We start from the raw sequence: 27,011 nt of genomic DNA on the forward strand, positions 1-27,011 counted from the left end.
CCGCGTGGTGAGATAAATCCGGCTACCCCAGCTTATAGGGGAAAGTAATTTTGTCTTACCTGCACACAAATCGCGACCCTATATGGGAACGGTGTCGGGCATATCCCTCCCCCTCCTTCCCTCACTTAAATAAGTAAATAAGGTGTGTAACTAAGGTGTACCCATATATGTTTAATGTGTTGTAATCACTCCTTTTGAGCCTCCTGCCCCAAATTGCTTTGTTTTCCCCACAATAAACCTTGCTGTTGTTAGAAATATTAGTAAGCACTGAGCGAGTTATTCACTCAAAAAAGTCAGGGCATAAGTTCCTGTATCCTCTGTGTGAGGCGATACCCGTGTGGATCTCTCAGCAAATCCTGATAAGTTAATACACTCCAATAAGGAGATATAATAGGTCACGGATCGTGACACTGCCACAGGGAGGAAAAAAAAACAACAACCCCAAAAAAACCCAACACAACAATACAGATCTCCCAGAGGTCCTATGATGTGACCTAGCTCTGAAAATCTGTCTTAGATCACCTGGAGCACAGAAGATGGCACTCAAGGTCTGCATTTGGCAGTTAAATCACTCAAATAGTCCCACTGGCCTCCCTATATCATCTCAAGTGAGTAACTGTTTCTCAGAAAGAAACTGACAGTGTAACCAAGAAAGTGTACAACATAGGAACCCCAAATCATTCAGTGACACAGAAGATTTTGGGCCATTACAAATCAATAAGAGTAGCAGCCACAGGAGAGCTGTAGGCATAACCATGCAAGAGATAATAATATTTTATTTTAATCTCAAACATCAGGCTACAGGCTCTATTATCATTCTGGTTTGGGCATAGAAGTACAATACTATTAGAAACATATTTCTGAAAAATTATTCACAGCGGTGTAATCTCAGTCTACTCCATATGTTCTCTGCCATCAAAAACCACGCAAGAGTCATCTTGTATTTTACAAGAATACCTGAGCTGATTCATGTAACCACTTAAACAATAGAAAAGGGTCCATCTTAAGTGCATGGTTCTTCTTCTCTACTCTTAATACCAGAAAGTACAGCACATTTTTAGGTGTAAGACAAGAGCAAAACCAATTCTACATAAACTTATTCCCCTGATTTGCAAACTTGCTAAAGAGAGCCACAGACCAACATGGCAAGAAACTTAATCCTCAGTAAGATTTATGTAAGAAGCAAAGCAAAGCACTTACCGTGTCTTGAGATTTATCTTTGACATCATAGACTGTTAGTTTTATTTTAGTCTCCTCATAGATGGGGTATTCCGGTGGGAATGTCACACCAGTCAAAAACAGTGGATCTCTTGTACCCTGTGTAACATGAGTAAACATTCAGCAAGGTAACAGCTGTGCAATGTGCAGTATGCATTATGGATGGGCTCTTTAAAAGAAGTTAGCTTTCTACAGCAGAGAGATAAGAACAGCTAAGTATTGTCCCTATCAATAAGAAAACTGGACTTTAAAACTTTGCAAAGTTTCAAAAAAAACTTCATGGACAGTTTTTTAACTGAAAAAGATATTAAGTACTTCTGAAACAGAGCCTAGCAACATGCCTTTCAACAGCTCAGTCAGCAAGTTTCAGTATCTGGAATACAACCTTTAATAAACAATGCCTTTCTTTCTCCCACAATACTTTCTCAAACTACCACAGATCATACAAAGTTAAGTGAACTAAAAGTATTACTTACACACACAAAAGAGATTTTCATTATGTCACAATAAAAAGTCTATAGAATTGCTATACAGACTCTGTGTAACACATTAAGGACACTGACCTGTGGGAAAGGGACTGCAGTACCTCTCTTTAGGCAGTAGTGGAGTTAGAGAACACTCCTGCGCTTTATAACATGATTATATCTAAAGGCTGTACACACAGCTAACTCTATCATATCTTCAGATATACAAACAATTAAATGAATCATAGAAAATGTTGTTTACCTTTTCTTAATGTTTAGTCATACTTAACTTCCAAAGACTACCAGGCTAGTATTCTTAATTTTTCTATTAAGTAAAATACAGAATTTGCATGATAACTAATTTCTCTTGAAGAAACTTTTATGTGCCCCTGCCTTCCTCTCCCCCAAAGCATGCAGCTATGAAGCTGAGAGCCTTGACACAACAAATTCAGGGATTTATTCCAATCTAGGACAGCAGGTTAGAAAGTGCATCAGCATCAATACAAAAATAAATCTGTTCCATGTTCTGCACAACACCATTCCAAACAGATTGCAATGAAGAATCCTGATTAGATACAAGGTATTTGAATCAAGCAGTTTCAGGATGTTTAAATGGCTGAAACCATAACAATTTAATTAGTAGTCGCTTGCAACTGATCACATAAAGAGCCCATGAAACACTTTCATTGTATTTCACAGTTAAAACAAGCCCTTAGCAATTTCATGTATATGTTAACAATAAGACTTCCCTGTTCTTGATGACTGTCTCCAGTAAGTTAATCAAGTTACACCTACACTGCCAGCTCATGGTTAATTTTCTCTGTGAGCCATTTTTGTTGGTTTTGACACTGATGCTTACAGGCAAAGTGAAGAGCAGCAGAGCAGCCTCACCCAACTTTTGCTGTAACACCTGATGCAAGTTATTCAGTATTTTATATAAAGTCACAACATTACGTATACACATTCTTTTCCCTAATTAAACAAGTGGACTAATATTTTTCAAATTACAAGAGTGTCAACTTTCCAATGGAAAAAAACAGAACAAGAAACAGATCACAGACCATATAATACACCTGTCTTATTCCGTAATTTAAAAATAATGTCCTCTTAATTTAGTTTTACTTTGCATTGCCTTGTCCCCTCATGAGACCAACTATTCCCTCTTTCATTCTAGACCCATGTCTGGAGAACCAGAGTATTCTCTGTGCCTCTACTTGGAACAACAGAGCTTTCATGAAAAGCCAAATTCATTTCTAGCTGTTTATCCTGGTTAAATGCCAGGAACTACAGAACACTCTTAGGTATGCTTTACTAACTGCCACAGTATGCTTGTCTTACCTAAGACTATGCACTGACTTGTTTTATTTCTCACTCACTTTCTAAGGAAGAAATGAACAGTACATTAATCAACATGTTAATTGAATAAGAAAGACTCTCACCTCCACGATTTCAGTGCTTGAATACCTCGTCAAAATGTGCTCTGCTGGATGTACCACTGAGACTTGTACAAACGTATTCAGCTTCCGATCACGGGTAGCAGCCACTAGATCCTTGCATGCTGGAGACAGTACAAAATACAAAATTAAAATACTGGAAGAAAACTCTGGGAAAATGCTGTCCCAGGCACAGGACAAAGCACACTACACTCCAGCTCCAGCTTAAATCTCTGGAGACAAGCCGATTTAGCAGAGGAAGTCCCTTGGAAGTAACTTACAGAAATAGGAAGTCACATGCTGCAGAACTGAACCGAGATTTCGTTTCCACTAAAAATATTTGCAGCTTCTGCAAAGCTCCCTGCCAGAGCCTCATCAGCTCCAGCATATGAATGTGCGTGCGCATACGCACACACTTACACACACTGCAATAGTACGGAACTTTACATAAGCGCTCCTTTAATTTGCCACGAAATCTCTCCTAGCAGTCTAACTTGGTCATCCCTTGTCTGACAATTTTCACAGTACATGACTATTTAAAACACATTCTAAACCAGCTAAATGGTATTAGTGATTAGATTCATTTATATAGTCTGATTCTACATTATGAGCTTTTTAATAGAATTAGTCAATGATTAAAAGTCTACATAACTAAAAGCTGACAGCAAAATAACTGATTCTTTTGTCAGTGATCTGCATATAAATGAGAATAATAATTATATTCTGTCTACAGGACATTATTACAACTCATTCTACCTAATAAATATAGAGAAGCTCAGTTCTTGTTTAATAATTCATTTTTATCCTAGGCTCACAATCATGCAGGTGACTGAGTTCACTCTTCAGTCTAACACATCTCATGCCTTCTAAGCGAAAGGATACAGGCAACAAAGAAGAAAGAAGAGGAGGAGGAAAGAACCACAGAATATTAGGGGTTGGAAGGGACCTCCAAAGATCCTTGAATCCAATCCCCTTGCCAGAACAGGACACAAAAAAAAACAATCAAACAAACAAAAAAATAAACCACACCAAAAACCCCCCACCAACAAACAAACAAAAAAACCCCAAAAAACAAACCCAAACAACAAAACACTAGGGCAGATTACTCAGAAAGGCATCCAGACAGGTCCTGAAAGTCTCCAGAGAAGGAGACTCCACAACCTCTCTTGGGCAGCCTGTTCCAGTGCTCTGTAACCCTCACAGTAAAGAAGTTCTTCCTCATGGTGAGGTGGAACTTCCTGTGCTTGAGTTTGAATCCATTGCCCCTCATCCTGTCATAGGGCACAAGTTAAAATATATTGCACATGCCTTCTTGAAGCCCAGCCCTCATGTATTTATAGACATCAATTAGATTGTCCCCTCAGTCTTCTCCTCTCTAGACTGAAAAGCCCCAGGTCTCCCAGCCTTTCCTCATAAGGCAGGTGTTCCAGTCCCTTAGTCATCCTCAACACCCTCTGTTGGACTCTCTCAAGTAGATCCCTGTCCCTCCTGAAATGGGGAGCCCAAAACTGGACACAATACTCCAAGTGAGGACCCACCAGGGCTGATTAGAGGGGGAGGAGAATCTCCCAAAGAAACAAATGCACCATTAGCTACTCCTGCAGACATGATGCAGACTAATGGGGCATGCATTGGCTCCAATGCAGATCCCATCCACTTTACATTCTTCAATAAGGAACGTATAAATAGTGAATACTGTGCTAGGATCTATCTACTCGGTGCTTTCTGCAATGCATCAGACTACACTGGGATCTCAGAGGTAAGAAAAGGCTACGGTTTCAGAGAGGCTAACTGTCAAGAGCGAGCTGAGGATATTTCCTAGAAGTCACTGCCAACCAGGGGCTTCCTCAAGTACAGCTGACCTTTAACATTTTAAAAGGCAAGTCAGATTATCCTCACAGCAAGCAAACCTGGTCTGATGAGAAGCCAAGGCAGAGAAAGCTCTCATACATACAAAAGACCAATTCAGCTTGGTTTATACTTTTTTCCTTTGGGCTTGGACCTGCTGCTTGAGGAAATAAAAGGAAAACTGGATGACGACACTTTTATTTGCCACTCTTCCAGAACAGTTAAAAGAGAAGGAAAGAAATCTAACCTTCACAGAATATTTTTAAAATATTTTGCTTTAGCCCAAGTTACCGATGAAATCTCTCGGCAGATGGTCCCAAACTGATCCTATCATGACTTGGTGGTAAAAGTGGGATAAGAAGAAATGTTTGTATATGATTATGTCCTTATGAAACAGCTAAATACAACCGCCAAACACTCTAATAGCAAGTTGCCAGCAGTTCCTTGCTACTAAGGCTCATCACATTATTTGAAATTACTTTAAGTATTAGGATTACTTGATATGACCTGAAGAACTATATGAATAGAGTTACTGAAAAGCAGTTACCAAAGCAGAAAAGGTTGGGCAGACACCAACCTATTTGAACTATAACCTCTCTAAAGCTAACCACAGATGCAGTATCAGATCATTCAAGTTTCCAGATACAGCCATTTCTCCTTGCAAATCCAGATCTTATGTCACCACCCAGTCCTTTAGTTTTCCACTCCATAATAATCTTTTTAGAACATAGCCCAGTAAAGCATAGTTTGAGAGAACTCATGTTCACTACCAAAAGCTGGAACACTAACAGATATAGTAAAATTTTTCATGCCCACCACAAAGGAAAGCTAGCCAGATCACAATTCAAGGGACTTCCAAAGGTGACAAGTATACAACAGAAGGGAAGTACAGAAAGAGCAAAAAACTTACAAAACCCAAAAACAAATCCCACAAAAAAACCTCATCAGTGACTCCGATAGAAACCCTAGAGCTCAACTCTTGTAAAAAGTACTAGTGTGCAATGAATGGAGGTAAATACCCCATAAATAATTATTTTCTTGTTGATTGTCTCAAATATGTCACCTAGATGCAATTAATTCTTTTAGCAACCAAGAAAAGCTAGTGCTTTTTAGCAACTTAGGCTTTCATCCTATTGAGAAACCTTTAGGAAGAAGTTTTGTACTAAGTGGTCACCACTTTGGTCATACCTGAGCATAGAAAACAATTTATTTCTGTGATAGTAGGCCAAGCCAGCCACTGAATCATTTTCCTGTAAAAAGGCTCCTTAGCAACATGATCTTGAATTTCACTGGGTAGAGCTGACATGTGGATAATTCATCTGCATATCTCCAGTGGGGAGGCTCAGCACAAAGCATCAGAATTCTTTAGGAGACCCCATTGAAAAAAGATACTTGAAATAAAATCAAACCTGAATCTACTTTGATGACTGATTTTTCTGTATTGTGACATTAGGCTACTGCTACTCACAACTACCCTCTCAGTCAGAGAAGATATGCATTAAGATTGTTGCTGACAGAGAACTGATGATTTGGGGTGACACAGAATTTGTCCATTTAAGCCAGAGTGCATCACTTCCCTTAAAAACAGCCCAGCTGAAATGTTTAACAAACCTAAGGACTAAAAATAAGGACTGATGCAAAAGAATAGCAGTTTGTTATATCCTGTTCACTGCTGGGCAAGTTCCACAACCCCACATTGCATTATTGCCCTTTGAACTATTTTACAAGCAGTATGCCTGAAAAATCTTCAGTCAACATTCTTTGGACAAAGAGAAACATTAAATGGATGTGAAAGTGAAATAACAGCTATATGTCATATACTTAAAACACATTGGTGGTCATTAGTGACATAATACTCAAAAAGTAACTGATTAAAATACAAACGTGAAACGCATGCTAAGTTTTTTTCCTTTACTGCAAATATAACAGTGAAATCAGGTTGCAACACCAACGCACTTCCCAGCATAGCCAATGCCTAAGCAGACCATGTACAAGTCACATTACTTTTCAATACTTCACTATGTTTTAATTAATTCTGGAAAAACTCATCAACAAAACTCAGTGAAATGAAATGACAGCTTGTACTTACATGCCAAAGGTATATGAATCGACTCATTGTGACTTTTGACTCAGTGTGTAAAAGCCTGAGTCATCCATTCCCCTGGTGATCCCATCTCTGCTAAGCCTATCAGCGTACAGCGAATGTTTAAGGAAGAACCACATTAGGAATAATTTATGCTTTTATATCAACAAAGAAAAAAGTTAAGATGGCAGGAAGAAACAACTCCTCTACGTAGGAGAGGAGCAAAGGAAAAGAGACAGCAAAGTAATCATTACAGGTTGAGCAAGATAAAAGGCTGCAAGGAAAGAGAATTGCTCTAGAATATATTTAAACTACTTATGTATTGTGCAAAACTCTGCAGTCTACATATAAAGCTGTCTTACCATTTAACATTTCGTAAAACACATAACATTTAATAAATGTTATCCTTTAACACTTACTTTCTAAAGAAAAAAAGCAAATATAATATTAATAGTTATTTGTCATTACTGTTGTTGTTCCACTATTAACACTATAATAATATTCTTACATCAATCACAGTAAACGAATGCTCCTTCTCTATCAGCAATGCCTGTACACTGTCCTGCACATTTCAGTACCACCACAATGCACACAAACCACATGTCCTGTGACAGAAGTAGATGTTTGATTCTCAAGTCCTGCTACATTCAGCGTTTTACTGTTCTCTATGCAGCACTAATACACTGGCTGTGCTCTTCATCCTCCTCTGTGTGCACAGGTCAAGTCAACAGAAGAGAAAGGCTAGCTACCATTTCCTCAAAACTGGGATAAGCTGTAAAGACAGCAGAATCTTGCTTTGCAGTTTCAGTGACCAATTCAGGGGATCAGAGAGAAACTTCTGAAAATGTTACCTGTATGGAGTAATAGAGCACAGACATAAAGACTCAAAAAGAACAATGACTAAGCAACAATAAACTGGAGAAAAACAAACAAAACAAAAACACAAACAAAAACAGTCTGGAAATACATCATCTGCCTTCCCTGAAACTGTAACAATTCTGACCACATGTTCAGCAGTGCTTCAAGCGGTATGCCCACTGGAGTAAAAAGAAATTAATCTGGCAGAGAAATGGGGATATGCAGCATCTCCCAGAACTGATAAAGATCCAGTAGCTGGAACAAACCACATGGGCAGAGGGACTGGAAGGCATCTTCAGCTCCAAATTCACAGAGTCATTTGGAAGGAAGCCAAAGCCTAGCCCAAAACCTGGGAAATTACATTGAAATGTCAATGTTTATTTTTGTTAGATGAGAAAACCATAGCATACTGGTCAATGTCTTCCCAGATGAGGATTCACACAATGCATGTTCAAACCTACATGGCAATTTACAAGATCATTTTCCCTTTAACCAGTGACAGAAACACCATTGTTTCCTACAGCTTAATTCCTTCCCATTTTCCAAAACAAAACAGATCCCAAGGGGCTGGCAAGGGACAGAAACTAACCACCGTAGACCTTTTGTCTCCAGGGCACACTAGTTTATATGGTCTCAGAACAGAAAATTACTAGTATCATAAGACAAGGGGCATGGGAGAAGCCTGTGTGTCTCACACATATATATGTGAACATAATGTTCAAACTTTTTTTTCATTTCATTAGCATTGCAGCAGCATTATTACCCCAAAGCAACTTAATTTATAAATAATAATGTACAGTCTGTCTTGACAGACTAATGAACTGAGGTGCAGCTATTCCTTGGGGGACGAAAGGACACATTAAATAGGAGAACATTTCATTTTAACCTGTGCTACATGCAGAACACTAAAGAGTACACAGTTTTCTTTCCTCCACCCTGAGGGGCTGTTGAGGAGGATATGGAGGCACGGGAGAAGAAAGTGCACATCACTGCTGCTTCTGCATCCGCTGAACACACAGCACTAACCATGTTTGCTGAAAATAATATACTCAGTCAGGCACACATACATGCTTAGGAATAATACAACTTCAGAATGCACCAGAAAGCTTTCACCACACTTTGGAACTAGGAATGTAAATGCAACTACAAGAGGGATGAGAACAGGACAGAGACATGTTCATTGCATGGTAAAATATGCCTGAAAGCACACAAGGAAAACATTTGAGGACTAATAGCACAGAATGGTGTTAATGAGCATCCCTCTAGTTAGTGTGCCATAATAAATATTAATTGGTTTATCATAAATACAACTAATTAGTTGTCCCTTTTATGTGTCAGCAGGAATGCTTCAGTTTGCTCTTGTGTAAAGAACACCTCTACCTAGAGACCAAAAGAATAGAAAAGTTACTCTCAGAGTAATTTGTAATGTGGACTCCAAGTAAAATTCACTGTACAACACTAAATATCAAAGGATGCAGCCACAGAAATTATAATATCCATGCTATTGCAAAGCGAGGGCACAGTCATTAAGCAGGTACATATTAGGAGGGATACTCATTAACAGTAGTGACTAAAACAGACTCAGGTAAACTCTGCAATGAAAAGAATTTATGGAATGGAAGACTGCATTTGGGCAATGTATATTGGATATTATTGTATATAAGGATCCACTGGTTTTTACTTAAGTAAAACTATTTTTACCAATAGTCCAAGAAGAAAGAGATGATGAGGAAGTCTTATGAGATGAAGTATGAAAAAAGATATCTCTATGACATCTCTATAGACAGCAAGAGTAATTGAAGTAAGATACATATGAGCACTGCTGGAGGAAGATGCTGTATGCTGATGGAGGATAGGGGTAAATGAACATGCCCAGGAGTTGAGGTGCCAGCTGCACTCATCATCCTATTTGCATATCAAGTGATAAATCTGATTATACTTACCACTGTCAAAATCAGAAGTGATTTATTTCTGAATAAGTTCTGCCCACCCTGGGTTTTGCAACACTAAAGAAATTTTAGGATTTACTTGAAGTCTCATGCTGGACTACAGCCCTAAGTAAAGCACTTTCCAACTGCATCCTTCTGCCTTCTCCAAGAAGGTAACAAATGCAAAGGCTTAGACTGTGACTTCACATTGCCATTACCAGCAGTAATAATATCAATTTCCTGAGCATGGGTTTCAATTCTTCTGACATGTTAGAACAGGCCTATTTCATATTCCAGCTTTGCTATTCAGCCTGGATACCCCCAGTTATTTATAGAGCTTAAGTATGATAGATGAAAAAGACTCATATAAGTGGCTGACTGGATCAACATACAGCTCACAGGCATCATATTTCCACTGCAGAACTGAATGCATAGTTACATGTGTTAACCATCCATTCAGTGCAATTTACTATTTTGGTAGTGCATTAAATCCATCGCTAATGTTGCACCATCTCTTTCCAGCGCATCCAACTGCTAATGATCAGGCTCCTCCAGCTTTATCTGCAATTGTGTATAACTGACTTACACCACCTCTGTGCTCTAGACTTAAGCTACCAAGGTCATGAAGTGAATTTCTAGCTTTGCTCAAAAGAGCTGGCTCCTTAAGTTATGAAAGAAACTGCTCTTTATTAATATTTTTAAACTCTTTTAATTTTTGAAACCATATCTGAGAATCTAAAGTGTCTCTGAGTATCTTTTTAATGCAGTGCTATAGTTAGTTATAAAAAAGTAAATAAAGACTACATTTCCTTACTGAGTACACTGTGCTTCTAACAGCACAGAGAACTCTTGTTTTTCTGAGATGCTGCAGTGATCTAGTGACAGCACAGCAAACCTCTTGTTGTTGCTTCAGATTCTCAATTATACTCTTTACCTTCTGTGCAAAATTATTCTGCTCATAGCACTGCCTATTAATGACACTTATGCTCTGACCTGAAGGTGACTTAACCACTCTGGTGAGAGAAGGGAGGAGAGAAATAAATAAATAAAAAGTTAAAAGCCTGAAGTCTTACAAAAACATGTTATACATCACTAAACTTCAACATTAATATCAAAATAGATTTTGATACTGCTACTCTCCGGCTGTAATTTATTTTGATATTGGTGGTATTTTAGAATATCACAAAAGGGTTCAAATTTCCTGGAAACAGAGCTAAATACCATTTCACAATATTTTCATATCAAGTATCTAATAAAGTAGTAAACTTGCTGTAATTTCTTTCAGAGATTTTCTGCTATCCTCAAATTAGAGTGGTTAAAAGTTTAAGTGCCAGCTGAATCAAGGAGGAGAGCAAAAGGTAGAGACTTCCCTATTTCTTTTAACTATTAGTTTCTTTACACTGTAAGCTCAGAGTAAACATCTAGAACCTGTAAAAATTTATTTCAGATTTAATACATAAAATATATTCTGCTGGTTCCTAACTTTGAACATTTCTTCAGAAATTAAATAAATGTACAGCAATACCACAAAAAGATGAAAACAAAAATGCCAAGTCTATCTCAGTCTGCCACATCTGTTCTTACTATAACAGCATACATTGCTTCCTTTGACATAAGCATTTATACACTGCTATACCAGTTGTCAAGTGAAGCATTATATGGTTTTGATCCTCAGCATGCAGTACTACTTTACAACACTGAAGAGACAGCCTTTTTCTCTAACATGTAAAGAAAATTCAGCTGTTCCTTAGCTTGACTCCAAATCCACGTCATCATACACATCTTTACAATGTACTTCCAGACTTGGTGAGGAAAGAAGCAAAAAAGGAAGGCAATAAGCAACACAGAGTCCAGCAACCACATCAGATAACAAGCTTCAACAAGAACTCTACACAACCTGAAGTCTTCTAGGGTGCTGCTTCACTGCAGTGCAGCTGCTTTGTGCTGCTACTCTGGATTCTGGGTACAAGTTCAGCTACAGGAGCCCAAAATTCAGCAGGGAGGGACCTATTCTGCTTCTTCATCATGTCGTGCAGGCTGAAAAAGATTTCAGGGTCCCACAACTATGCTGCTACAACCACCCAAACTAGCCAATGTTAACATTGACCCAAGTATATCTAAACAACAGTGCAGTTTTAGAGGATGTGATAAGGATGTACCTTTCACAAACTTTTCTGGAGTCAGCTCTTTAATTAATTATAAGCCAATCAACTATGTGGCTGTAATCCTGTTGCCCATGAGACACTGCTAATGGATAAAAGCATTCATTTCTTCTGTATGTTAAAAAGTTAGATAGTAAAAGTGATCATACTGAAGGTGGCAGCACGAGATGCAGTAGGGAGCTATTGAAAATGATATTAACTCACAAAAGACCCTGAAAAAAATAATTGAACATTTAAGATTCATTTGTCTGAAAAGATTCGTGTTCCTTCCTTTACATATGCCAAGGATGGAGCCTCCTTGGCAAGAAGAGCAAGGAAGCAATGTGGTGTTGATCAGTTCCACAAAGACTTCTTAAAAAAACTACACTCAAAGAAGCACAACAGAAAAGTTTGAGCACTGTAATACTCTGTGTGTAGCACTCAAGGGAGAGAAAGCATGGACATTAAATTAAAAAAAAAAAAAAAAAAAAAAAAAAAAAAAAAAAAAAAAAAAAAAAAAAAAAAAAAAAAAAAAAAAAAAAAAAAAAAGAAAAAAGACTGAGCTCTATAGTTGTACTTTTTTTAATCCCCCCCCCGCCATGGGATACTAAATGCTAGGCCAATTCACAACCGGGTCTTGTTGCATAGGTGCCTGTCAAGTGTTGTCTCTGTCTAAACACAGTATCGACAGAAAAGAGAACGCAGAGCACTAGTAGCTCCAATATGCCAGGGGCTATCTTTTAGCAAAACAAAAAAACCACTCTGACATGTCTAAAAAGGAAACCAGACTAAAATGCAGTTCAAAGTCAAGGCAAATAAGAGCAAGACACTTTTCATCAAAGGAGAAAATATATTTCTGCAACTCAGAACAACCACTTTTAGCCTTGTAATGATGTCCTGGTTACATTTCCTAGTCAGGAAATGCATGATAAATGGCAAGTAATCTGCATGCAAGCTGTAGAAGGTGTTCTGATGTAAGTAAGGCTTGTCTGAAAGGGTGGCAATTCTGGATTAATACCTAAATTAGAGATCCAAGTAAGAGAAAATGCTTTACTCCTCAATGAATTTCAAAACAGCTTTTTTGACAAATAAATTAGACTAATAGCTTTTAACAGTGTAAGATAGCAAAGTCTAACCACTTCATAAGGAGTTAAATATTACATAATTTGTATCTTTTCGCATAAATGACAGAGTCCAGAAACACTAAAAGCTCACAGATCAAGAGTTGTGTCAGAGGACAATTTTCAAGGAAACCACATCCCAAGAGCACTTTGGATTCATCTACTTTGGACTTGTTTTTATCCTGAAGAAATAACCTTTACTCCTAAACTTCTCCAAAATGCGTGTCTCAACCACAAGAACTCTGTTGGTAGAGACAAACAGCCCTTAAAAACAAAGGGTAACAAATATCACTCTGACTGAAGCTGCCATGACACTTAGATGCCATATTAAAGTAACTTTGTTAATGCAGCATTTATGCTTGTCTTTTCCCTCAAAGATACTTGCCCATAGTTATTACTTTAAATTGTAAACTCACAGATTTACAAAAGCTCTGCAGGTGTTATTTTGAGACAGATCTAAAAGGAGGAGATATTAATGATTTCTCCAGAGTAAACTGCATGCTAAACCAAAAAGTTGGTTCCATATACTATAAACAGTCATTTCCAGCAGGTGTTTCTTCAAAGGTGAAAAACTGCTGTTTACATGTTACAATACCATGTTTGAAACTGCCTAGGTTTCTATGTGTTGACATCTGCAAAAACATAGCTGAGTTCTTCCCAGAAAAACAATTTAAGATTATTTCAACTCCTTTGCATGAAGTAATAATTAGTTAAGGATTAAAAGCAGAGAAAAAACAATCCATCATTAGTGTCTGTAGAGAGACTCCTTGGCAGATTTGAGATTTAAATCTGGAATGACCTAGGTATTGCTGCTTTTTATCTCAATGGCAGCAGGTTTGGATCTCAAAGTTTAACACAGTGATAGGCCATTTTAGCTCTTAAAGCATTTCATTCACAATCTTACAGCCAACAATCCTCTGCTGTTTAGGTGTGAAGAATTCTGGTCTTCAAAGAATGCCAACATTAAATTGTTCTTAAGCCATCACATTTAAATTCTGTACTCATTCAATCCCTCAGAAATCTATCTTAAATGAAACAGGATTTCAGATTAAAGTGTCAGCTTTAACTTGTTTTGAGCATTTGATCGCTTTTTCACAAGATAGGCATTTTTAAAATTTAGTTCAGTTTCATTTCAGTTTCATATTCCACATAAAAGGAAAAAAAAAACCCTGCAAATATGGTTAATCACAAGAATTAAAATGTCCATAATTGTACTAGAAAGTTCATTATCCACAGGAGCTGGGAGAAAAACTATTAAGAAAAGCATTCTTAAGCCTTTTGCTTTGTTTTCAGTACAGCCCTTCCAAGCACTTCAGGTCAGTCTGCTTGTCATGCTGCACCCACTGTCGTGTGGGAATTTGGTGTGCTGCATTTAGGAGAATTCCAGTTTTTTCAGGGCCTTCAGAGATAAGTAATTTTCAAGTCAAATCTCACTGCAGGACATGCATTTCAAAAGTTCCAAAAATAACTACTTCTATAACTAATGTATTCAAAAGGAGAGAATGACTTCAGCCTTCTGTTAATTAGATGCTTCGCTTTTTATGGAACTTCTGTTTCCATATATGAGAATTTTTTAAAAGTCAATTGGGAAATGTTTTATAACATGAGAAATATTACTGCAATTATTTCTATAGGCATATTTAGCAATGTATTTAACAACTACCATTTGAATGGCAAATGTTCATGTTTAAGCAGTGCAGTACCGTTAGAGTCAAAAAAGTTAAGAGCTATCCATACTTAGAATTACTTTAAAATGTTTAATTTAATATCTTATTGGGCTAACAAAACAGAATCACTTCATATCTCTTTAGCCATTACCTTTCTGCATAACATGAAGCATGAATCACACAACTAGTGTAATCTGTAAATAATTTGTTTGATTTTTGTCTCCCAAATTACCTATACTCTTTTGGAATTATAAAGTGACTTCATCTTCAAGGAGAAAGGCAAATAAGGCAAGAGATGTGAGGAATTCTCCAGACAGTTCTTCATGAAGTGTTTTACAGACTGAGCTGAAGGTTAGAAAAGACCAACTGCAACAAGTGACAGTAAAATGTCAAGCATAAACTCGCTAAAAGACGCAGATGTCCATGAGTGGGTTTTGAAAAGAACACTCTAAGCCTCTGCACACCTGCTACCTAGCTTTGGAGATAGCTTAAATACCTGAAGACTTTAAGTTTCAGCTGTAAGAGGTCCCAGCATGCCTGCAGGTTGGCTTCTGGGCATGCCCCAATGGCCTCAACTTTGACAACGCTGAGCAGCTCCGAGCCCGTCTCAGGCCCCACCAGGATTTGCAAACCACACACCTATCTTGACAGTGTCAGGCTGGCAGGCAGTGGCAGGTCACAGATGCTGGTCTGCACTCTGCAAAACCATCACTGCTGATTTCCTTCACAACAGACCCAGCAGGGCAGCTGAAGGCAAAATGGTGCCAGTGCCCGTTTTCGTTCAATGGAGCGCTGGACCAGAAAGAGGTCAGACACAGGGCAGATGCACAGGTCCTTCCTTCTGCCCACCTCTAACACAGCAGCTACAAAACACAAAAAGTTGCCAACTATCACTCCAGATAGAACATACCAACAGACAGTAAGGTCTTCCTCTTGAAGCAGTCTCAATATCTTTTAAAAACAAGGAAGACTTAATGGCAGCTGGTGTAGAGGGGTCAAAGGTAATTTGAAAGGTAATTCCTATATTTTACATATATTATTTTACATTAAACTATCATTGAATTCAGGTCACTGTCCACAGTCACTCCACAGCTCTGTTCCACCCCACTGGAAGAAGGGAAGAGTTTCAACTCAGGGTAGAGCCATCCATTTAAATTTTATTTCCGACCAACATTATTGCTGCAAACACATATAAAGCAAATATTCAACTTCAAGCTTGCACTTTCCAAGCATTCCCACAAGTAAGTCTTCCCTGTGACAATACAAAAAACCCCCAAACAACACAAAACAAAATTTTGCATGCAAACATACAGAAAAAAAAAAAAAAAAAAAGAGCAGAAAAATGTAATTCCAGGCCAAGAGCATTCCCAAAATTTTAATTCCACATTTGCTCAACTCTCCTCAGTCCTATCTCATTCTTTGCCCAAATAGAGAGGCAATTCAGAATGCTGTGACATCCTTATGTGAGGCACACTAATAACAACACAAGAGTTGAAACTTCCCAAAACTGCTGAAGTCCACATAGATGGCAATAATTTTAAACAGTCTAACTTCAACATATTTATGAAGGAATATTTAGAGACCCTGAAGAATTTCTAGATCAATTCAACAGGTGCCTTACAGTCAGGGATAGTAAGGTATTATCATGGATAAGATCCCTTATGAGCCTTCTCTTCTCCAGGTTGAGCAGTCCAAACCCTCTCAGCCTCTCCTTATATGAAGAATGGTCTAGTTCCTTAATAATCTCCAGTCCCTTAATTGTAAACGTTACTTCTGCCATCCCAACTGACTCTGTCCAATAACTCCAAAATACAACTATTTCCTGTACTTTCCTAGAAGAAATCCCAGAACCATACAGGGCATTGTACAACAGCAGAGAAAAATAAGATTTCAGCCACTGAGGCACAGAACCAGGGATACCAAAAAATGTCTCTTAAGTGAACTTGGTGGTATATACAGTTTATTTTTTAATAAGAAATGAAGTTTTAAATTTTAATGCTACCAGACATTGCAGTTGGATGAAAACAAGCTCTTCTACAAGGAAAAGCAGTGCAGTTTTAAAGGATTTATGAAAATGTAGTTTATTCTTAGTAATGAAGCTGTGGATAGTCTAACATCTATTGCTGAAAACATCCTGCAGGCACTATATGCCTTCTGAGCCTCCCTAACAACAGCATGGTTAAGGAATTAAAAATATAACAAAATTACATCCTGAATAGTTAAAATGTCAGCTTCCTGGGAGGTAGGGAAAGGTTGGAAGAAGGCAGCTGTGCCAGGACTGCCATCCAAACCTCTATTGTAGGTAAGAAAGTCTTACCCAGCTTGCTATAAGAACAAAGGAATAACTCATCCTCCTTATTTGGCTTGCTCCTCTCTGTGTATAAATGTCTGCAATAGAAATTATGCTCAGTAAGGATCTAAATAGTGCTCCTCATTCAGCCCAGTTCACTGGATCCATAAGGAAATCAGTCACGGAATCATTATGTATCAGGTAAGCGCAAAGCTATCAGGTCATTCATTATGTAACCTGTACACCTGTGGTCATGTTGGTCATGCAGTGGCAGAGTGGGCTCACTGCCAGTCTTGTCTAGGAAGATTCTGACCATAAAAAATCCTTCCTTAGCAAAAAACTGACAGGTAAGCTGCTGTTCTCCCCTTCCCACCTCAGCCAATGAACATACATACCTCTCCTGCTCGCTCTATTCCTCCCCTCTGGCACCCTCAAGACTAAAACTGTAATAGGTTAAACTCATGTACAAACACCACCCCACCACCCCAAACCAAGGACCATACTATGAAATCTGAGAGACCTACATGGTAGGCATGCTAGGGCATCTGAAGAAACTCATTTGAGAGAATGAGGTTCAAAAATGAACTAGGAAGAGTACATAGCTTGGCAGGACAGTTCAGAGAAAGCATGCACAGCGGGAGGTGTATTTTGGGGGAAAAGCAGGAAGAGAAAAATAATAAGAAAAAAGAGCAGCAGCATGTGCCAAAAATAACTTATCTCTAACATAATGAATTTCAATCCCACATTCTTATGAACTAGCTTAAAAATACCCTGGAAACACAAGTTTTCAGTTTCATCAGAGTAATTTAAAAGTTTGTGTCATATTCACAAGAAAACTTCATACATCAGAAGCCAAGCATTATGCTTATAAAGATAAAGGACAAATCGAGGTACCTACCGAGTTGTTTGGGTTTTTTATTAATACCTGTATCAGAAACTATTAATAAATTTTGACAGAACTGCTTTAATCTCTACCAACATCTGTACATTCCTCTATAACTCTGGAACACTTATCCTATGTAACATTCAATAAGCCTTACAAATTATCACAAAGGTTTCTGATGGCTTTGAGTATGTTTCCTCAGAAACTAGAATTAGTTCAAGCAAAGCAGCATTAGTACCCTTATCAGTAAGAATGAAGTAGAGAAACCCATGCTAAGATTGAGCTGTTGCAATTGATCTGCTTCGAGTACCCTGCCTCTCTTGGGCACTGAACTAGCACTCAGCCTCACAAAAAATAGTAGTTTTCAGCATAAACAAAACCTCAGCCCTTTGCAAGTTTTGAGAGAAGGAATTTTGCAAACATGAGAGTATTCACAACATTTATAATAAAAATGTGAAGCAGACACAAAAGCATCTTTTTCAATATCAAGAATAAATTGGTTTTACTAAGAAGCCTACCAATTTTATTTATTTAAGATATGGAAAAGAAAGGTCTTTCCTCCATTTTTCTTGGCCTTGTAAATGTAGCAGTTTACTAATTCTGGTAAGATTTCAGCATTTGTACAATTCTAACAAAATTTAATCCTATTATCAGCTGCATCCCTTGAGAACTAAGATGATAAAAATGTTTTCAACTATTAAACAGCTTTTCAAACTCAGGTATCTACAAACTCCTCTCTAGGCAGATTAGCCGTAGATATTCCAAATTCCAGATAAGCATTTACTTCAAAACATGTGAGAGTCACTGTGAAAATCTTAATTCTACTGGATTTTAATGTTTCCCTTAGTTACAACCCTGATTTATAGATGTTTGTATTTACAAGGTTGTCATCCACTGTCTCCTAATAGTTAAAAAAAAAATTGTTAAAAGCAAAAGCTTCCAGAAACAGAAGATACTTAGATTTTATAGAATAGAAAAAAACTGCCTAAAACCCAGTTTGGACCTAGGCTTACTAATACTGATTCACCAAAACATCCTCATGCAACTTTCTATTCACATCAGTACATCAGAGGATCTCTTCACTCGTCATACTGGAATAGACAACTCAGTCATATCACTTGATCACTAATGATCATGCTGGTTCGTCATGTGCTCTGATCCATTTTCAAGCAAATAAATTCCCCTGTGTTTTAATGAGCCCAATGCAGTAACTAACTGTATGATGTAAAGTAGAATTTGAATTTCTATAACCTACGCAGAAATTTAATTTCTGCAAATCACAGCTGTTTCATTAATATCATTAAGTAGCAACGAATTACAAGAAGTTCAAATATTTGCAACTACTTCTATAAAGAATTTTTTCTTACTGACACAGAAACTAAGTAGATAATTCAGTTTAAAAAAATGAGTAATGCTATACTAGATAAAAGAAAGAGATTTTCATATCTATATGTACCACATACATAGAATAGGTATCTGTATAACTCTATATACGGATATGTAGCTATTCTACAAAGAAATAGATCTTATCTCTAGAGCGTATTGAATCACACAGTGAATGTTTCAGATTCTCTCCATGTGCCAGAAGCAGGCAGAACAGTAAATGAATGTCTTCCAAATCATAGAATCATAGAATCTTAGGAGTTGGCAGGGACCTCGAAAGATCATCTAGTCCAACCCCCCTACCAGAGCAGGGTCACCTAGAGTACATCACACAGGAACGCATCCAGGTGGGTTTTGAATGTCTCCAGTAAAGGAGACTCCACAACCTCCCTGGGCAGCCTGTTCCAGTGCTCTGTCACTCTTACAGTAAAATTTTTTTTCCGAATATTCACCTTGAACCTCCTATCCTCCAATTTACACCCATTACCCCTTGTCCTATCACTGGCCATCACTGAGAAAAGCCTAACTCCATCTCCCTGACACTCACCCCTTACATATTTGTAAACATTGATGAGGTCACCCCTCAGTCTCCTTTTCTCCAAGCTGAAGAGACCCAGCTCCCTCAGCCTTTCCTCATAAGGGAGATGTTCCACTCCCTTCATCATCTTAGTAGCTCTGCACTGGACTCTTTCAAGTACTTCCCTGTTCTTCTTGAACTGAGTGGAAAAAAAAAGTTTCCAAAGTTTCATTACTGGGAATTTTTGAGTCTTTGCATGTTCAATGATACAATTAGTACAGATGAATAGTTAAGGTTCACTACAGCATGCTCATGCTCTAGATGCAAACTAAATCAATACCTACTCTAAAAGGACTGACATATAGATTTTTGAAATTACAGTAGTGCCTAGAGATACAGTTTTGAAAATTTGGCCTACAACTCTAGGACTCAAACCTAACCTACCTGGAAAAAAAAACAAGGATGCGAGTTTTTGAAATTACTCTGGTTTTGAGCTTTTTAGTCGTTCCTATGCCAGAATTTTCTGGATTTCTATTTTTCAAAATGTTTTCTCTGTATACCTAACACATTCTTAAAAGTGTGTTTCACGTAGTGAACATTGTAGGTAAACAAACCACAGTGGTATAATACACTATACATAAAGTGAGGTGGAAAACAATTAATGAAGTTGGAAAGACAAATAGAGAATGCAGGCTGACCCTGTCAAATGGAATGGGTCAACCTTCCATTGGACAAGGAGGAGACTGAATATGCTCATAACAGAAGAGTCACACAAGGCTAAGAGGAGGCAAGACTTTAAAGGGAGAAAGCACAGATACACACCCTTTGCGCTTTTAGTTACTTCAGTAGAAGCCTTATGGCCTACTTAATGGCCTTTAGTTATCAAGCCACTATGGTAGTATCTGGATAGTTTTAGCAATAACACTGAAACACAGTTCTTTTCTCTGATAGTGTGCAGCATGCAAAATTCAGGAGAGATGCTTTACTTCTGAAGAGCTGCACCAATCATGAAGGAGCAGAGCTTCAGAATGCTGCCTATAAATAACCCAGTTACTTTCAGTTTGACAAGGGCTACAAAAGAAACCCAAAATCTTTCTCAAGAGCACAGAAAATACTGTGGGAAGAGAGGTGAATAAAGAAGGATGTGGGGTCTTGGCAAATCCATCCTCAAATCACTTTTCAGTAGTGTTCACATAATGTCTGAATATAATCAAGACAGTTTACTATGAGCACCACAGAATGCAGAAGTACAGTAAGAAGTAGTTTACTCTCCTCAGGAGTCCCTAGGTCAACATCACTCAACACTAGGGGATCACACTCATCAATCTGCTCGATGTGTTATCCTGTTTCCTCACCAAATGCTGTCAAGAGAGATGACAGTACGACACAAAAGGTGATGGGCATTCACTACCTTAGAACATTTCTGGAATTCACATGTTGCCTTAACTGCACTGAAACTGACTGAAAAGTAGATCAAGTTCACCTGCATAAGGTGGGGGAAAAAGGAAACTCCTCCAACAAGTTTCAAGTCAAAACATGACAGCACAGCCTACTAGACTGGGCTTGAAATTGCTACTGCTTTGAGAGGGTCCTTTCTATCAAAATCAAGTTCAGCCTAGCAATACTAGCTGCTAAAAAAGCTCCAGATTATGTTTCAGAATTGGAAAAGTCATGTAGTCATTGTATTTGAGCAGCATTGATGTACTACGTATGTTTAGTACGTAGAGTTAAATCTGCTTTGAGACCCTTTCCAAGAGGTGCCACCATAATATTACTCTGGAAAAAATATTACTGTGAAGAATAAAAACATCTGCCTTTACATGTAGAGAGCTCTTGTATCGACCTACTATTTGGTAAAACGAAAATAGATACTGCAAACATTTTAATTTTTACTTCTTTCACCTACTTGTTGAAGGTTTATATTAATTGTTTGCTATTTAATGAGATCCTATAAAAGGACATAACCATAAGACTGACATTACTCTATACTTGGAAAATTACACAGGAGGTTAAAAGAACAGTAGGACAAGCCATCAAACTTCACTGCCCTAGCATATTTCCCATGAAACAGAAAGCTTTTAGGGATGCTCCACAGGTGCTCTCAATAAAATGAGTACCCAAATATGCCATGCACAGAGACATTCCTTTTATACAGTTATTTAGATTATACTACACTTACAACTGCTCTACTTTACTCCCTCTTCACAAGTCTAATCCATTAGACACATTCAAAAACACCGAAATGTGTCTAAATTAATGCTACTGCTTATTGAAGGAACAAACTTTCCTCTTAGACTATTTTTCAAATACATTTCTCCATATTAACATCAGATTTATTGCTGAGTTCATGTTTGAGCACTTACTTTAACTACCAGCTGTCCCTTCTGACCTGCTCCCTCATTTTTCTCATTAATGAGTTCTCTTGTGCACCACAAAGTAAATGCACTTTCAGACATGCAAGACTTTTAACTTCTCAATAATATTCACCAATATGCATAATATAATTCATTTCCTGTAACTATTATCTAATACTTCAGATCAGTTCACACATCACAAAGTTAGCTACACTGAAATCAATGTGAAGTCAGGAACCTACAACGTATTTAGTCAGAGCTGGGATATTTTAAAGAAGCAGCCAAGAACAGTGACTCCAAAATAGACGTCCATAAAAGAACTGACCCTCTGCACTTCCAAGTCATGGGAAAGCTCCTTATCTTCACTTGTTTGTTAGACTGGTTTGTTATTTAGGTTCAGGATCTGTTTTTATTCCTTTTGCTGTCTTCTTCCTGTCTACTCAGCGCTTGGCACAGACTGACATGTGCCACAACATACTGAACAGAATGACTTGAAAAGCCAATCAAGATAAAGTTTGAAATGTTAAACTTCCCAACAGTTACAAGGTTCAAAAAACAGCCATACTTCCAAGGAGTCCTCAGGCATATGAAAATCAAAAATCTTCGTCTAAAGGAAGTTCTGACTCCAAAATAAAGAATATTAAAAGTTCAGGTTCTCTCCTGGAAACGATTAAGGTATTGCAATGGAAAACTGTAATTCAGAAGAGCTTTATTATTTGCCTTAACCTCAGCAAAAACTAACCAATAAAAAAAACACACACACAAAAAAAACCCCTCTTAACTGAACTTTAAAATAAAATAAGAATTTGGCAATATTTTGCACATTTTATAAAGAGAACACTTTCCAGAGTGTTATGGATATTGAATGCAGCAAGTTTGCTAGCACAACAGAATACCAGCCCCCAGCAAGTTTTTTTAATAACTTTATTTCCAAATCTAATTATCAGAATTCCCATGTTGAAAAGCAGTATTTCTATTTACTGTGCCTAAATAAAACTTTTATGAATCTCTCAAAATATTCTTAAAAAGCTGCCCTCTGTTTTAGTTGCGGGAAAGTTACATTTCTGAATGTTATTTTTTTTGTTTATGAACTACTGACAGAAGAGTTACAAAGTACATTTATGTGATAACTGACAAAATTTGAAAACAGTTAAAAAACGTAGATATTAACTGATATAAGCAAATGTTTACTTGCATACATATATGTGGTACTTAACTAATAGCATATTCCTTACATAATGCATACGAATAAAATTACAGGTAAGAGATCCTTTCAGGGCTAGAGGCTAGTTTTATAGGTTACTAGCTGTTAGATTTGCCTTCCAAATTCTAAATGCCAAGGACCAGCCTAATCAAGTTGAGACATTAGCACAGAGCCCCAAGATTTGGTTACTGAAGCTAGTCACAGAACGCAGAGGTGTGTTTGCTTGAGGCAAGTCTCTCATCCCTGTTTACCAGGCTTTCGTTTGCCTCACAGAGACATCCTGGAAGACCTAGGTTAGCTAAAGTTAATGCCAAGCCTTTAATTTGACATAAACCAACCCTTCAAAAGGCATGATCAGCCAGCCAGTGCCCTTGGCCTACAGCAGCCAAGGGGAAGGCCTGTGGCTTAGCTGGCACAGCAAGGCAGTGTGTGTTTCCCAGATGGAAGGTTCAGGCTGTTAGAGTCCCTTCCAGCCTATCAATAACCAGGTCAACAGCACAGAAGACATCCTGACTGGCTGCCCTTGTAAGAGGTATTTTAACTGGCTGGTTGGGTCAAACAGCACATGCATCCTTCCCAGCTAAACTGTCCCTGTCCCACTTATCAGCAAAAGGTGTCTGCTGCATGCATGTACGTTTGTACACACACGAGTAGCACAGCAGTAGTGAGTGATTTGCCTGAAGCTAGGAAATGTTGCCATGAGTATGTTGATATTCCAGTGAGAAGGATAACTGTTGAAATAAAATTGAAGTCTTCCATGGACCACTCAGTCACTGAAGGTAGATTCCCCTAATACAAATCTGTAAAGGTTAAATATTTAGTATTAATTTATCATCAAAACACTAAGAATCAGCTTTACACAGTTGCCTACACTGCCAAATATCCCTAACTTATGACACTGGACAGGAATACCAGTCAAAAACAAGAGGCTTCCACTGCTGCTCTTATTTACCTGAGGAGCAGCAGAAGGCAACATGTAAGATCACTCACAGAGCTGCAATGGCCCAATCAATAACACTGCAGAACAAACTGCAGAACATAAATTCCTACTAGAAACAACCAAATGGAAAACAAAAATACTGACACCATGAGTGAAGAGAGCTCTGTTCAGCACAAGCCCGAACAAGTCTGAAAATGGCTTTACATTGCTTTTAGACTTCTGCCTGCTGGGGCACATTTATATCACTGAAACCAACTTCTACCGAAGTATGGCTCATTTATTTTGCAGTCACTGCCTGTAGCACATTCCTCCCTCTCCAACACCACATCAGGGTTGTTCTGGGCGTTTGTTATCGCTGGAGCACAGCAATTACTAGCCATGCCCAAATACTACAGTCACATAACCTGTAAAAGGTGTATGGAACAGCACAGAAAAGTCAGAATTGTTCTTAACCATTATCATAGCATGATAATTATCCCAAATGATAAGCACACCTTTCTTTCATGCCAACATTTAACAACTTCAGCAGAAATAATTCCTGCAGAAAAATAGAAAACCTACTTGACAAAGTTTTCATACTGTTGTAACTACCTAGTTTTTTAAAAGCATACAGGTAAAGCTACCCAGATACAGTTAAGGAAATTTAAAAATTATTGTATTAGACAGAACTGCATCTGCCCCAAAGGGCACAGCCCTAGGCTATCAGCTTTTAAATTGGCATCATCTTGGCAGTGCACAAGCCAAGTGTAACCCAGTTGAAAGGACAGGCCAGGAAACAGGCTACCATGATGGAATGAGCAGTGTGGGGACCTGCAGGCTGACGCCATCTTCTTTGCTGTGTTGGGGAGTTTTGGAGGGCTATCTATTTGCAGATAATTTAAATTCTTCAGATAGTGGAGTTTGATTGATTTTTAGTGCCCTGCTTATGAATGTTTCTGTTTCCCTCCTCTCTCACATACACACACTTTTACAACAGATGTTTTCAAGTTTTTTTCTATCAGAGTAAATATAACAGATACTGAACAGCACTGAGAAAAAGTTTCTCAGTGTACAGCTATATAACAAGAGGTGCATGTTAGCAGGTTATGAATACAAAAATCATAAGTTGGACAAATTTTAGTTATTTCAGAATGTATGCAGCATATAGCATCAGGTTTTTCAAAATATACTTTATTCGCAACTGTGTTATTTTTCATATACAGGAGCTGGGAATAACTGTAGAACACCCTTAAGATCATTGAGTCCAACCATTAATCAATGAAATCTAGCTATTACTTTGATTTCAGATACAAAATTATGGTTTAGTGATTCTACAGCAAAGAATTATTTCACATATTATTTTGAAAGCTTCAAAGTTTTTTGCACTGGAAGACCAACGATAAGTTGTCAATTTTTCTTTCTAAATAGCAGTTTGGACTGAAAATACTGTGCATTTCATCTTGTATTACAAATACATGATGATTCAATCAGCTTGTTTGACTTCAGTCTAAGCAATCTTAATCATGCTGTACACCTCTGAAGAGAGAGGGAGGCTTGAGCTGACAGAACACCTCCTGGAACAAAGTGCTCATATATATATTACACTAATGTATAATTCTTATTATATAAGTACTTATTCTGAGTATTAAAAATAGAAAATCAGGTAATATTTATATTGACTCTTCTCTAAAAAAATAAACAATTTAAAATAAAAGTTTGTTCCAAAGAGACAGTACTTTTATCTGAATAAAGTTTTTTTGTTAAAATTCCATCATAAATATCTCACCCTCAATAAGTAACATTTCATAAACAACATTCACAAAGCTATTGAACAGATTTTCAACTTGTTAAAGCAGCACAGAGGACTCAATAAATCTTCAGCCATTAAAACCAACTAATAATCTAAAGTCAGTTTTTCAAAGATACATATGGGCAGGTGTGCTACCTAAAGAAAGCAGGGTTGGTTTTGTTGTTTTTTTTAACAGGTAACACATTACATAACTTCACATATATATGTGTGTGTATATATATAAACACTCTTCACACACATAGGCCATCAATTTTGAGAAGTCAGAACTGTATCTTACCAAGACTGAATTCCAGCTTTGGCTCATTTGCAATTCTCTGAATACCTTTTAAGGTTAAGAAAAAAAGAAATTAGAAATAATTTTATTTTAATTTCTAGCTTTTTACAACATAATAAAAATTTCACATGCCTAATTTATACCTCTAAACACCTGCTATTGCAATCAGAGTAATATTTTATGTTACAGACTTAGAGCGAAAGAGACCTTTGCATGAAATACTTGCTAAAAAAGCCAAACCAAACAAAAAACAACACAAAAAAAAGGAAAAACAAATAAACCCAAAACAACCAGACTACTTTTTAAAAAGACTTTTCTCTCTAATAGAAACTTTTTGTGGCTGGACGAAGTTGCTAAGCAAAAAAAACAGTCTTTAATGGATGAGCACTGGTAAGATTTTCAATAACACTTAAATATATATCTGTTGGAAAAATACTAAATCTAACAAACTAATTTTTAAGCAGATATGTCATCACATTAAAAATAGAACAAAAACATGTTTCATGAGAGTATGCAAATTATATTAATATAGTAAAATATATCACCATGCTACCGACCTACATATAAATTGTAAAGCAACAAAAACTTTTGTTTTTGAAAACAGCACATGAATCCC

The 27,011-nt window shown here is 37.5% G+C and overlaps 1 protein-coding gene across 1 annotated transcript in view; it reads right to left on the reverse strand.

Annotated features, from left to right (window-relative positions):
* Positions 1–27,011, reverse strand: part of INPP4B (inositol polyphosphate-4-phosphatase, type II, 105kDa) — a 267,071-nt gene that overhangs the window by 151,337 nt on the left and 88,723 nt on the right. Inside the window, exons 5-7 of the mRNA XM_010008928.1 lie at positions 26,399–26,443; positions 3,122–3,240; positions 1,201–1,317 (exon numbers count right to left, since the gene is read on the reverse strand). Coding sequence (XP_010007230.1) covers positions 1,201–1,317; positions 3,122–3,240; positions 26,399–26,443 — 281 coding nt within the window. The remainder of the gene's footprint in view (positions 1–1,200; positions 1,318–3,121; positions 3,241–26,398; positions 26,444–27,011) is intronic.

Source organism: Chaetura pelagica, unplaced genomic scaffold (assembly GCF_000747805.2).
Source record: "Chaetura pelagica isolate M959 unplaced genomic scaffold, ChaPel_1.0 scaffold221, whole genome shotgun sequence".
In the NCBI taxonomy this organism is placed as follows: domain Eukaryota; kingdom Metazoa; phylum Chordata; class Aves; order Apodiformes; family Apodidae; genus Chaetura; species Chaetura pelagica.